Genomic DNA, 15,041 nt, shown 5'->3' with positions numbered 1-15,041 from the left:
TGTTGTCAATGGTGGTGATAAACACAACTGTTTTCCAGCTATTAGCCTTCTGAGAAAAGCTTACTGAACGTTCTGAGAAAGTTCCCCTGAATTCTCAAAAATTTAATTTTGTAAAGGATGAAAAAAATCATATTTAAGGGATGTCAAAATGGAAGAAAGTCATTTGCATGAATCACTAGAATTGTCTTTAAGTTTTGATTAAAATTTGTTGTTATGTGTATTTTACAGCTTCTTAATTTAACAATTTTTTTTGCTGAATTCCTCTTCGAACTGCTGAACTATTAAAAACCTTAAGCTGTTCACACAATTTACTGGTTACCACTTAACATTAAAGAACTATTTTCTTCTTTTTTATACATATTATATATATCTCATCTTTAAAATACTGTCCACAGACACCAACAGAGATGTAGTACCAGATGATCTTGTCGCCGTATTCCACAAACAAAGCTGTAATTTTGGTTTCGCCACTCATCTATTTGGCAGTGAATTGAAAGCACTATATTCTTCCGAGACTGTACCCAGAGGAGTCAGTTTTAGAATTTCCCCCACTTCTCATTCAGATCTGTGAGTAACTATTCTCTGTTCCAATTAAAAATTCTTTAAACAACAATGTGACTTGCATTATTAATTAAATCGAAACTCTTAAAGAATATAAATGTTGATTATGATTGTTTTTTATGATAGCTTAAATGGTGACGAACCAGTATCCACTCTTACCCAAGACTTCCATACAAGATTGGACAACTTATTAAGAACGTTGGTACATGCTCGACCACATTTCGTTCGATGTATACGTGCAAATGATGGTGAAAGTCCGCGTAGATTTGATCGTGGAGTGGTTATGCGTCAGATTAGATCGTTGCAAGTACTGGAAACAGTCAATCTAATGGCCGGAGGTGAGCCTTTTCTTTTCTTATTTACTGAAGTAGGAAATTCTTGTGAATATTTCTTTTTTTTTCTCTACTTTGCACACTTTTAATTATTTCTTGGTTTTTTAATTATTTGAAATAAATTTTTGTTTAGGATTCCCACATCGCATGAGATTTAAAGCATTCCTGTCCCGGTATAGAGTCTTAGCGGGTCATGGCCAGCTAAGACGTTGTGAAGAGAAAGCTGTTGAGGATTGTCAGACTATACTGCAGTGTTTGGAAGGAAAGCAAACACCTAGAGGATTGGTAGTAACTTGGGCTTTCGGCAAGAGACATATCTTCTTGAGGTTTGTTCTTCTTCTGCTATTTTTTTGTTTGTTTATTGATTTGATGGTTTTTAGTTAATGTTGAAAATTGCTAAGCAATGGGAAAGGGTCATAGTATAACTTATTATGTTTTATGTTGCGCAAAGAGTGTTTTACTTTCACAGTTTAGTTACCCTAATCTAAGTAAAATTTCACGCTACATCAGGCGTATTGGTAAACACCAATTTTTTGTTTTAATGAGAAAACAGATCTTTGAATTTCCGTTCTTCCAAAAAAATTTAAAAGATATCGCACGTTGGGTAGACTGTGAAGTTTTAGCTCCTGGGTGGTGTGATTTTTTGACAGCTGTTGATATGAAATAACTTCTGCCTTCTTCAGTTTATAGAATTTTGAACTTTTATCGCACATATTTGTTAACGCTCTTATTTAATTTCGTACAAGTCAAAAGCACAATTGTATCTCTTAAAAAAATTCTATATTTTGTAAGAAATAGCTTTAATTAAATTTTCAGTGAAGGATTACGTCAAGAATTGGAGAGTCGTCGTTGGGAGACTTTACATCGAGCTGCAGTGACCGTACAATCAGCTTGGCGGGGACATCAAGCTAGGAAACGGTGGCCGGTGTTGCGACGTGCTCTACAACAAGCACATCATGCACCACCACCACCTCCCGCTCCTTGTGCTGCTCAGTCTGCCAACAAAGGTAAGTCTTAGATAGGTTTGAGTTCGGCGGTTAGGGCACTGATGGATGTCATTACGTTTGAAAAATGATTGCCTCCTTTCAGGGGCTCGAGGCGGTGTGGTTCCCACTTCCACGCTGACCCGACCTAGACCTCAACCTATTTCGGGTACTCCGCCTCCAGATCCAACAGAAAAATGTGATCATAAAATTATACAGCAGACTTGCACCCTCTTCGGATTAGATCTTGTAAGTAAATACCATTGTTTTGTTTTTTTTTTTTTCAAGAAAAGCAGGAATTGAAATCAGAAAATTTATCATGTTTATTTGTGAATCGCATTATAGGAGCGACCACCACCCGTTCCACCAAGTAGACCATACACTGTGGCCGGAAACACAAAGATGGGGTATCCTCAGACAAGGATAATGAAAATGCCTTTTCCAGGTTCATATATTCAATTTACTTATTCATTTCTTGACTATATGCTTGTTGATTAAAAACGAATGAAAATTTATGATTGAATATTTCAGACGATGGTAGCGGCGATGTGTCCCTGCTTAAAGGTGAAACTGTTACAGTGATAGGCGCTTCTCCGAGACGAGGACATCTATTAGTTGAACATTGCAATCATTCGTTACATGTGCCTTTCCAGTTTTTACAATTAGAATCTTCTCCACTTGCAATATGATCTCCTAAACAGCTCCCCACCATAACTCAAAAAGAATCTTTCATTTTTATATTATATTTAGAAATATTTTAGAGAATATTCTTAATTAGATGCAGTATTCAAGAGAATAAATATATTATTGTAAAAAAAGAGAAAAAGATGTTGATTATAGTTATAAGATAGATGATAAAATGGCTAAGTCTTCCATTCATGAGCGAGAAATGCAAAAATGAATTTAAAACGATAGGTCTACGGAATATTGAGCATCTTAAAGGTCGTCCTTACAATTGATGCTCAGTATGAAATCATAAAATAACCAGGAATCTAATTTTTAAATCTCGGGATGTTGAATTTATGAGAGTCAAAGTTACAGATCAAATATTTTTTTTTTTGCTGTCTCGAAGGAACTTTAACCCTCAAGGCATCCTCGAGTCTATTCTGAGACTTTGCTATTTGCACGGATGAGAAATAAACATTCTGCGTTGTAGAATCCAGTCTTCAGTCCTAGGAATATTATTCCTCCTGAAGTACTTGGTTCCTTGAATGAAATGAAACTTTTCGTGTCTGGGGACTTGTTACTCGTCTTGCCTTCTTCTCTACACATTACTTTTATTTTGCATTTTTTAAAATTCTTCTGTACTTTAAAATCTCTTTTCCGCCCTGGGGTCGGCAGTCTATTTGGCCATCCTTCTCCTACCAAGCATTGTGGCCTTGAGAATTTTCTGATTCCGTCTTTCTTGCAGAAAGAATTAACCAATTTATTCTCCTAGCTGGTAAAGACTCGCAGTTTCAATTTGGCTTAGAAGTTTAGAATATAGGCAATTCAGAGGCTACACTGTCAGTTTCAAGACACAAAAAGGAGAGGAAGCTCTGAGGCTAATCCGAAGTTTTTACATCTCCGTAAACGATGAGAGACTAGTTAGCCTTACAGACGGTGCTAGTCGCAAACTAATTTTATATTGGCTGAGATCCTAAGACGGATAAGTTAATTTAGTAATCCTCTTAGTCAGTTGCCTTGCATACCATCTAGTATACTTTGCCCAGGGGCCCTTCACCAGATTCCTAAAACCAATTAAACCCTCAGTACTGGAAGAGTTGTCTTAAATAGTAGGCGTCACAGTATAATATCTATTGTGCTTTCTGAATCAAACCATGGAATCTAAACTAATCCAACAAGTACTCTATGGTTTCTTTTTTGTCTCAAATGGTTCCTCTGATTCCCAAGAATTTTTTTGGTTTCTCAAAGGCACTTTTAAGAGATTTTTGTCATTACTTTTACTTCGGCAATGTTAGAATACCATGTTCCAAAGCGGTTACACTCAATAATGAATAGATTATACTGATGACAATTTGAAACTCTAGTTTTGAAATTTTGCAGGACCTACTTAATATTAGTTAATGAGCTTCACTTTATGTACGCACTTTAAGTCAGTGTTCAACACTCGAGATTTTAAAAAATGGAGACCTAAATAACTTACATAAAATTGAAATAAATCTTTGATTATGTAAATATATCAGGAACCTTAATTTGGGTTAGTGGAATGGCACCACCAAAATTTAGGTTCATTTCCTAGCCACCCACCAATTTAAAGATCGGACTTAAGTCCTAATAAAGGGTATAATTTTTCTTAAAATAATAAAACGTATGTACTTGATAAGTTAAAGAATAGTCCACAGATTTCATTTATTAGAATTCATTTATGACATTTTATCATGAAATATAAGAATTAAATGCGTAGTAATATAATATCCTTTTATTTTCTAAGGCTTAATAATTTAAACAAAATTGCAGATCTAAGTAAAGTTAACCATACTTAGCTCTGTTCGTTCGTAAAGTGATCAATAAAACAATTACTGCTACGATTTTGGGAAGGCTCGTTCCAAAAAATGCTTCGTCACGCGAAGCTTCTTGTAGTTTTCCATAACGTAGCAGTTGCTGTGTCTTGCCTTAATATCCTTCATAAATTTAAGTAAACCGTCATTTCTGAACAACCATGCTGCATTACAGTTATTATATTTATTATTTAGGAGTATTTTTGTAGAACTTACTGATTGTATTTGATCATATTTAATAGGCTCTATCAATTAGTATTTACTATAACTATGCTGTCATATAAACATAAGAGCTACCATACTAACAAGAAATAGCTGTTGCAATTCTTTGTGTATTTAATAAAGTTTAATTCATTAAGTTACTATTATGGATTAAGATGTTTATTTAGATTTTTTTTTTCTTTTTTATATGCATGTATATTTATTGTTTAACTTGATAAGCACTTTTTTGTTTAATTATGAAAAAGGCTTTGGGTTTTCTTTATTTAATAATCTGTAAGCGATGTTTTATATTACATATCTTTAAACAATTCTTATAAAATGAAATAACTTGAGTATAACAGACTGAATTAAAACAAAAAAGTTATAGAAATGATAGCGAAGAATTATAAGCGTAACTTTTCTTAAAACAGCTTTAAGTGTTATTTAACTACTAACAGCTAGTAAAATCAAGTTCTTATGGCTGATTAAATTAATCAACTGAATAATAGTTGAATATCAACAAAATTATGTGCCACAAAACAAAAAAACAAAGATCAAAATTTATTATTGCATTGAAACTTGTATATAAATGAAATAATAAAAACTCTGCTTTTTCTGCAATTGTAAATCAATGAAGAGACTAATACTTCTAATCAAATATAAAGAAGAGGAATTGTTTTGAAGGCAAGGTTGTTTCTGCGATGTTGAATAATTTCTTCAAAATACGCCTGTGTGATTGTGATTGTATTTTTTATTCTGGTTGGTATTTGATTTTCTTCCATCTTTAGAGATTTAAGATCTACACAGACCTAATAAAAGATTTTTTTACTGATACATCGCTAAAGATGGATGAAGATTAGAGACCAGTCTTAACTTCTTGTCATATTTTTCTTTATTATTGTTATTTTATAGAACTTATCACTTAAAAGTGGTTTTCTATTACCCCTCATGGCAAGCCTTTCAGTTCGCCACACATATTCTTCCTCGAGGTGCCGATTGCTCTCAACCCCGTACCCACCAGCTTGCTCTTAGTCTCCCCACTTATTTTTTCATGAAGCTGACTTTCTTCGCCTATTTTACTGCAATTTTAATGGCCTTACTACTTGAGAATTCTATCTTCTAGTTCTGAATGTCCGGGACTAATTGTAACTTTTCGTAACAACCGCAGGCTGTCTATGTTCACTGCCTTTAACGTGCCTTAATGTCTTTTCCCGTAACATTGTAGATGAACAAATTTTCCATCGATTGTTTCCAAGATCCTTTCTCAGTTTCTTCCGTAGCTCTTCCCATTCAGCGCCACAAATAGTTCCTCTGGCTTGGCTATTCTCTAGTCGGCGTCTTCTTCTCAGGTTCCATTGACAATTGACTGCATGTACTTAGATTGTGCTTTCCCAGCCCTTATGTTTCTATAGATAGCACTGTATTTTTTCCTATTCGCCCCACAATAATGGCAGAACGCCATTGACGAACAGCATTAAAAAAAATTGTTAATGACTAATATATGTGTACTTTTTTTTTCCAATCTTATCTGCCATTTATTTAAAATAAATTCAGCTCAAATTCAAGATGGCCATATTTACTTTTTACCCTCTTGTAAATAATTTCTATTTTTCATTTTTGTAAATAAAATTTAAAGTAAAAATTAAAAAAAAAAAAATCATGTAAATATTTACCCTCAAATACCAATTTAGGGTCCCTCGTTTATTTATTCCAGTGTCTTAAATTTTTAATGATTAGTATTATGTCTTAATTTTGTAAATGCAAAATTCCAACTGTGCCAATTAAAAAAAATATATATAAAAGGAAAATTTAATTAAAATTTTGAAAAATTATGATGAAAAGAAAATTAATAAATACATTGTTACTAAATTTTGGATTTTGGTATTATAATTTTTGAATTTTCTTTAAAAAAAAAAAAAAAAAAAATTAGTTTATAGGCTTATACAATACTTTTCTTTTATAGATTTCCTTATTTTCTTTTGTGAGAATTAAAAACACAAAAACTTCCAAGTTTTTGTGTTTTAAAATTTTAAGATTTTCTTGTTATGATGGCCGTCCATTCTTTTTTAAAATGCGAAAATTTTATTGTAATAAATTGAAATTATAAATGAAATATATAAAATATATATATTTTTCTTTGTATGTGAATAAATAAAGAGAATATATAAAAATAAAGTCTATCTTATTTATTTATTTTTCCTGAAATTAGTAAAAGTATTTCTTTTTGAATAATGGTATTTAACATTATTAGCTGTATACTTATGTATAGTTTTGTTCGAAGAGTGATTACCCAACAGAATGGCAATTGGTTACAGTTTTAATGTGAGAATGCAAATGCTACAATTTTTATTTTTTAACACAATACTCCAACGTTCATCCATTAATTTGCTCTCTTGAATTTCCATTTCAAGTTTACCCCAAAAATATCAAATATTAGGTTCCCCGAGTCTAAAAAAAAATATAAGTGTAAGTGACTCTATCGGATTTGATAGCTTTTTTTTTTTAGACAAAATAAGCCAAAGTAACAATTTTCAGGTTTTTCATTCTCGAAAACTGCTCAGAAGATTTTCTTTTAACTTGATATTCATATTAATTTAATGGTATTAATCTTTATTATTTGGGAAATTCATATAATAAGTATTTAAAAAAAAAACTATGACTGAACCAAGTGCTTTGTGAAACTTGAATTTAAGATATTTCAAAAAGTGGAGTTGATCGATTTGTGCAGTGAACGGCGTATACACGAGTATTTTGCAAAAGAGTGTTAAACATGTTAAAATTTCGTATTTGATGGAAAGTCTACAGCAGTTAAAATCACTTTTCTGCATAAATTATTATTATTATTATTATTTTGGAGATCTGCAGAATGATGGCTCTAAAGATTTATTGTATTTAAACTTTGTAAGGTAGCCGAGTGGCTAAGAGGTAAAAGTGTTGATTGACCGTTTTACCGAGAGGTTCTTGAAAAACTTCGAAAAAGGGTCATTCGTGTGAGACCAAACATCAAGAACAAGTGGGTGTTGTTGCATCACGATAATGCTCCTTGTCACACAGTAATTTCAATAAACCAGAGTTTTTGGCCAGTAAAAAACATTCCTGTGGCTCCTCAGCCTCCTTATTCGCCTGACTTGAGTCCTTGTCACTTTTTTTTTCCTCTCGAAGTTGAAAAATCACCTCAAGGGAACTCATCCCGAAAACATTCAAACGGCTGTAACCGACCAGCTGAAGGCTATTCCAATATCGGAGTTCGAGCACTGCTATGAGGAGTGGAAGAAACGTCTCCAGCGCTGTGTGACTTCAGAAGGAAGTTATTTTGAAGGTGACAATATAGAATTGTAATTCTTTTTGTATAAAAAAAAATTTAAAAAAATCAGTCTCATTTCTTAATTTACAGACCTCGCATATTATAAAATATTTAAAAAAAAAAAATCATTATATAAACATTCACCAATTTTCTTAGTCAATTAAACAATGTTTCACTACTTTAAACCACTCGATGACCAACTTTTAGCGCTACCCAAATAAATTATTCAATTCGACTTCCTCCTTCTTTAAGAAACAAAAAGAAAAAGAAAGTGACTGTTAAGCTGTGCAATAAAGTACAATCTCGCGCATATTTTCTTTTTTCTTGTTGTTGTTGTTGTTGTTGTTGTCGAGGGGTTCATTAAATTATGATATAATAAAATATAAGATAGAAAGATGAAGTCACAGCAGAATGAACCAAGCCCATGAATGGGCAACACACTACTACATGAGCACCACTGGATGATACTACACTTGCAAGAACAAAAGGAACTCTGAGAAGAGTAACCCAGAGAGCAAGAAGAAGCTAGAAAGAGATGGAAAACAAATATAAATCTTTATTAATTATCTCAATGGATATATATATATACCGAGGAAGTGTAGTGGAAGTGTAGGTTAGTAAAAGACAAGATGAGAGAGCCTAATAGAAGGAGATAAACAGTAATAAAAGCAAAAATAAATAAATAAAAAGAAATGAAAGACAATGGAGAGAGTGTAGGTGTTACGAGTCAGTTTGGTGAGTGCTACCTTATGTCTGTTAGTATGTCTCATTGAAACACAGAATACACCCGTCCATTCAATAGACAATAATATGTCCCTTCAGATGTAAAAGGTCAAATGACTCATATTAGGGCGTAACAATAGAGTTATAGATACGATATGATACAGAGACACTGAATACAAAAAACAAAAAAAAAAAAACTCAAGTATAATTTATAAGAAAGATTTTGTTTTCGTTCGTAACTTGAAGAGTTGGACAAGATATTAACATTATTATTTCATTTCTAATTATCCAAATATGGAGTTTAGGTGAAGAACTATGACAAGAAGATAAAAGAAAAAGTCTAGGATGTCCTAAAAGGAAGAACTTTTGGACATTGAACTTCTTTTACTTCCTGAGTACAGTCAGTTCTATGTGATCACCGTTTATTTCCGTAAACAGTACGAGTTGTGGCTATTAAATAACGAGACTGATGCTGCTACAGAAGAACTATGCATGCGCCAAATCCTAACGACCGACAGCTGTGCAGCGTAAAGCCTTCTCTTTCGATTGCAGTGTCTCACGTGTTTGTAGAGAAATCTGTCTGACCGGAACCGTCGTTTGTGTAAGAGATGTTAGTTTCGTTTTGCCGAAAACATGATACTACACATGTAGTAGAGCGACGAAACTTGGTAAAACCGCTACTAAAACTTATCTTTTATTAAAAGAAGTTTATGGCAATGAACGTTAATCACGTGCGCGATTTTTTGTGTGGTTCAAGCGTTTCTAAGTTGGCCGAGAAGACGTCGGAGATGATTACCGCCCGGGTCGCCCTTCCACGTCAAAAACGGATGAAAATATCGATTATAATTAATCAACATTACTACCGTGAGGTGCTTGCTCAACTCCGTGAAAGAGTAAGGAAGAAACGACCCGATTTGTGAAAGAACAAGTCATGGGTTCTCCATCCAAGACAACGCGCCGGCTCACACTGCATTGTCTGTCAAGAGGACGTTTCTAGCCAAATACAAGATCCCAGTATTAGGCCATCCGCCTTATTCGCCTGACCTGGCCCCATGTGACTTTAGATCTGTTCCCCAAAGTCAAATCTGCATTAAAAGGAACACAATTTCAGTCTGTTGAAGCTGTGAAAGAAAAAGCGGCACGCGTCATGCAGGAGCTGACAGAAAAAGACTTCCAGCACTGTTTCGAACAGTGGTAAATTCGCATGGAGCATTGTAGGGATAAAGGAGGGGTGTATATTGAAGGTGAAAATAACTAAATATGTATAAATTTAAAATAAAATGTTTTACAGCAATAGTCTCGTCATTTAATAGCCACACCTCGTACAGTTTCTTTGCTTGAGAAAGAAGGTGAAGTTGAATGTGGAATTTCTACTTGAAATCCAATTGATGGAATCAGGAAATTTTCATCAGCCTGCAAAAGAGTGCTTTTCCGCAAAGACCTTTGCCTTTGCTTATATATATATTCTATAGTATATATAGAATTAAACTTCTTTTAGTTTAAACAAAGTTTTAGATATATATTTGTTAAAGATTGAAACAATGGCGTATTGCGAACAACTACTTAGAAATACAGTTTTCAAAGTAAATAGATCAGGAAGTTTCCTGAACGCCAATGCTGTTTTAGCGGATGCTTTTCTGTACCAATCTGGTGTAACCATGTTGAAATTTCGTATAAATCCTATTGTAATAAGGAAATTTGGCGATTAAGAGTTGCAATATTTGCAATTAGAGAAAAAAGTCAAATATATACTGCATAAATAGTGTGAAAAAAAGTCACCGCAATTTATATACTCAAGAAGGTATTTATCTACTTAAATCTATGTATTCTGTGTATGTAGATATGTACATACGTTTAAAACAAAAAAAAAAAAAATAATAATAATAATAAATGAAATGAAGTCACAATACTTGGAGCGAAAAATGGTATTTTAAGTAGATGTAAATAAATTTAGAAGCTTCTGCATTCGTACAAATATTTACCTACGTTTTATAATCCACTCAGTTATGTACATATCATCTAGCATTAGCTAATGAAGGTTTTAGAAGTTTCTGCCGAAGCATTCTGGCTTAGTTAATTAAGAATGATGATTATTGCTATTTCCTGTTGGGGAAGGAAACCCTCCGTAACCCTGAGCGACAACAATAACTGTAATAGACCCGAGTTTTAGTGCAAGAATCCCAGTCCAGGGTCATCTAAGATCCTCTGCTGTTCTGACAAAGGGAGTAGCTGCTACCTTAATGGCGAAACATCTGTAGTATTGATAAGATTAGAATCTATTAGGGCGGCCCTTAAGGCTTGCGCCACTGCGACCCCTTTGGATCTATTGTGACTCCCCTACTCTAGAGCTCGCCCTCCAGACCCGTCCGTTTAATCAGACTCTTGATGCTGGAGAGCGACTTTTTGGTAAAGCTCACAGGCCTTGGTTTTTCCTCCCCGAGAAGTAACATTCTTAGCCAGACAAGTCCCTCACACTGACACAACACCGTGCAGTGCCATTTCCTCCTCTTCCTGATAGAAACTACAAAGGCTATCATCTGCCAGACCCATGCGATGCATGTGGTTTTCTGAGCCTGCAGTATAAGGATACAATTATCCTTATAGCCCCACAGCCTTGACGGATGAATTCTGCAGTCAGCCCAACAACTCTAGTATCTCCACTGTCAATCTATTCTAACTAAAGATCTAAAAACTTGTCATTATGACGGGTGTTTTTTTCCTTCCTCTCTCATCAGACAGGTTCATCAGGAATGAGATTCAAAGTATAACCAGTGAGAGAACTAAACAGGCGATATCATTGCTGGGCTCGATATAAAATGCTAAAACTAGAATTTCTTATTTAAAGGGAGGTAAAATGTTTCCCTACCGGAGATTGTAGCATCTGGTAATCTTAACGAACTTTCTAGGTTTATTTCAGTGCACTGGACATGCATTTAGTCGCCATGCTCCCTAGTGTTCTGTCACTAGTTTATCAGTTTATTGTACTGCTATCCGGAAACTCTTAGACGGATTTATTGGTTTTGAAGACTCCGGTATCTCTTATGAGATGATGAGTGGGCATTTTGGATTGCCTGCGTTCCTTCCCCTTTTTGGTGGAATCGCCCTTTTAATACAAATCTATAATCTACAATTGATATAAAATTCTGTTAATATTAATAGAAAATTGTCGATGTATTTGATGTCGATGAATAGTGTGGATTCAGATGAGTAGATCGTCAATGAAGAGGGACTGCGTTATATGTTCATGACTACAAACCTCATTTAAAGGAATGTAATCATTCACATTCACATCTCCTGGTAGATGTTAATACATTTTACGATTGGGTCAATAGATTCTTTTTGCCCAGATTTATGAGAATGACAAACATACGCTGGATTCGGCAATTCAAAAGTCTGGATTAAATTGATAGAACTGGATTCATTATTGTGTTTTCACAAAAAAAAAAATATCAGTTTTTTAGGAAATACTAAATATGATAAAAAAAACTGAAAATCGAGCGAGATTCTCAGGTCAGATCTTTATACTCGTAGCAAACTCCTCAAAGTCTATTAGCTCTTTGAACAGTTTTTATTATGTATTAGAGCTACAGAAAATCAGCTTTAGTTCTAGCTAAAATGATTTTTAGTTATGCAAATCCATTTCTTATTTCTAGGCCCACCCCATTGTACTACCTAATATGCATCTATCTTTCAAATGGTTTTCAAAAAACATGATGACGTAATACAATTACACCAAGAATATATTTAAATTGTATTTATATGCATGCGGAAGATGACTTTAAGATGTTTGAAAAAAATAAAAAAAGAAGAAAAAAACAATACAATATTTATTGAGAAGACTTAGCTGGAGATATATATAATCCCTGGAGGTAATTGGTTACAGTCGACATGACCCTCGCACCTTCGGGGACGGGTGCGCCATCTTTTCCCAGTGGCGTCTCTAGTCGTTTCTTCCTTCGCCGCGCTTTCTCATCTTCTTTAATACTTCTCATCTCTTCTGCTTTCGCGGCGACTAGAAAGATACGTGACGTTTCACACCTCTTGCCAAAGGCCGTACACTCGTAGCTAAGTTTCTACTCATCTTAAAAACTGTTGTCTTGGCTGCAACAGGTGGAAGAAATACACTGATGTGCTTTCAAATCGGTCAGAGGTGACGATGTTTCTTTTATGTAGGCATATATTATTTTCTCTTTCTATTTTCGGCGGGCTGTGTGTTTTGGCGGGACTGAGATTAATTACGTTTTCTTTATTCATTCTCAGCCGGCGGGAAGTTATTCTAGCATTAATTCAAATCACGTAGATTATTATTTTAGATATGAATGTTTTATATTTTCCATTTACAAAATTCTCTTGAATGAAAGCTTATATTAAAAGAATAATAAAAATTCTTGGACTAAACTGATCAGAATTGGCACTAGAAATTGGTTAAGTTGTTTTTGACACATTTCCTTGTTTATTCTGCACTCAGGAGGAAGTAGTCCTTACCACAGGAAGGATCTTAAGTGTTTTGATGTGCATTAAGTCTGTAAACACCATAATTGACTGACTAGACTCTCAGTGAAGACACTCTCAGCAACTACCAACTTCTTGTACTCAGAATACCAAAGAGTGCCTCTCCTTTCTTCTGATGTTCTGAAGATCATCCAAACTGCAGAATGCCCTATCAACAATCTTCTATCTGGTCATCAACTTCTGCCTATTAACAGGCGTTCATCACATTATTTCTCTAGTTTTTTTTTTTTTTTCTGTTGCGTCTCTCCAATTTTGCCTTTACCTACTTTCTCATAATTTTTGGGGCAGCTTCATTTCCACAAAATGATCTACTAGTAAATATTTTCAGCTCTTTTTATGACTATAAACCCACAGTGATGGGAAACAGCCGATCCCGAAGGCATACTATCGACGCATATCGCCTTATCGTCGCATAGTTAAATTAGTAAACATTTCAGTTTCATACTCAATATTTTATTGGCAGATAATAACAACTTTATTCTTCCAGCTGCTTAGAAACATTCTCGAAACTCGAAAATGTGAAAACATAACATAAAAATACGAAACATTGTTATGTATCGCTGTTACTAAGTTAACCTCAATTTGATACTATTGTATAATTGGCCAGGATCAAACACGATTTAATTTTTCACATCAATTAATTAACTTTTATTTCAGTGTATCTTTTACTTTTTAATGTTTAACTAAAGGGTTATTTCAGATAAAAAGTCAACATTGAAATCTACAGAGTCGCAATGTAATACATTCTCTTAGAAGTAGAGTAAAAGAAGGTAAGATACACCTGATAAAAAGTTTGGATTGGTAAAACAATATAATGTAAAAGATATACAAATTTCTTTACCGACTACTTGGACGAATATCTAAACTGCCGACGGAATATACACGACTGTAATCTATGTGGATCTAAGAACTAGAACTGTATAGCTCAGTCAAACATACGAACTACATAGACATTTCAATCTACAACAATGCTGCGGCAAATGCTAGTTGGAGCACCCCGTTCGATGCCACAAACCTGACCCAACTCAACATTCCTTTCGTAAAGCAGCTAACCAAGGAAAAATACCAGAAATACCAACAATACTCTTACTTTTTGCTCGAATCCTTTAGTACAGCCTCTCCTGCCATTCCTGGCGATCCTCTACACCGACTGAAGCGCCAGTGGCCCCGAGACTTCCTTCCGGGGCTGACCAATGGATAGTTTCCTCTTCTTGCTGTTAATCACTAACAGATTCCACTGTTCATCTGATTCACTTATTGTGTTCTCAACTACACAGATTGTACATTTCTAAATAAATAAAGTTAAATATTTCAAATTTTGAAAGAGATCTATTGCAATCTGAGATTTACTTGCTTCCGAGGTTGTCAGACTTCTTCAAAAAGTGATAAGTGTGAAAAGGTGAATGTGGTATGGTAAACCCATGCAATTACACACATCTATGAGAGGTCAGCAGCTCTTAGGAAGTAACTAGAGAATGATTCCTGAATGGAAGCAGAGCTAGTCAGTAACTGAAGTAGGAGCAGTAGTTGAAGACTGAGTTGAATCGTGAAGAGAAGAAAAGGAACAGCTTAGAGCTAGATATCCTTTCTTGCAGGAATTTCAATCCTTTTCAAGAGAAAATTCACGCTGCAGCAATAGCTAAGAATAAAGAAGAAGAATTCCAAAGAAGCAAATAATAATTTACACAGTTTGTTGACCGTTTACTATGTTCATTGTTTAAATTGGATGCAATAAAAGAAAAATTCACCCAAGCCTATTCAATCCAAACAATACTGTTTGTTAAGAATGGACCAATGATATTCAGTTACCATTCTCTGAGTGATAAATCAGAAAGATGTTTATTGTATAACACGCATCTACCCTCTCGGTAATGGACCGTATCAAACCACAGTTATCTCGGCCATTTCCAAACCAAAACTAGTT

At 34.3% G+C, this 15,041-nt stretch overlaps 1 protein-coding gene across 8 annotated transcripts in view; it reads left to right on the top strand.

Annotated features, from left to right (window-relative positions):
• dachs (unconventional myosin-IXb-like dachs) overlaps positions 1-6,235 on the top strand; it is a 323,656-nt gene extending 317,421 nt beyond the window's left edge. For all 8 annotated transcript variants that reach the window (XM_074112324.1, XM_074112328.1, XM_074112325.1 and 5 more), the window contains 7 exons: positions 396-567; positions 688-899; positions 1,027-1,219; positions 1,710-1,900; positions 1,983-2,125; positions 2,222-2,321; positions 2,408-6,235. In XM_074112324.1, coding sequence (XP_073968425.1) covers positions 396-567; positions 688-899; positions 1,027-1,219; positions 1,710-1,900; positions 1,983-2,125; positions 2,222-2,321; positions 2,408-2,565 — 1,169 coding nt within the window. In that variant the 3' untranslated portion in view covers positions 2,566-6,235. The remainder of the gene's footprint in view (positions 1-395; positions 568-687; positions 900-1,026; positions 1,220-1,709; positions 1,901-1,982; positions 2,126-2,221; positions 2,322-2,407) is intronic.
• Positions 6,236-15,041: the final 8,806 nt, after the last annotated feature.

The sequence above is a fragment of the Rhodnius prolixus genome, unplaced genomic scaffold, assembly GCF_049639745.1.
Source record: "Rhodnius prolixus isolate KJV_2025 unplaced genomic scaffold, Rpr scaffold_1, whole genome shotgun sequence".
Classification (NCBI taxonomy): Eukaryota; Metazoa; Arthropoda; class Insecta; order Hemiptera; family Reduviidae; genus Rhodnius; species Rhodnius prolixus.
Note: the sequence above shows the minus strand (reverse complement) of the source record. Positions and strands in the feature narration are given on the sequence as shown.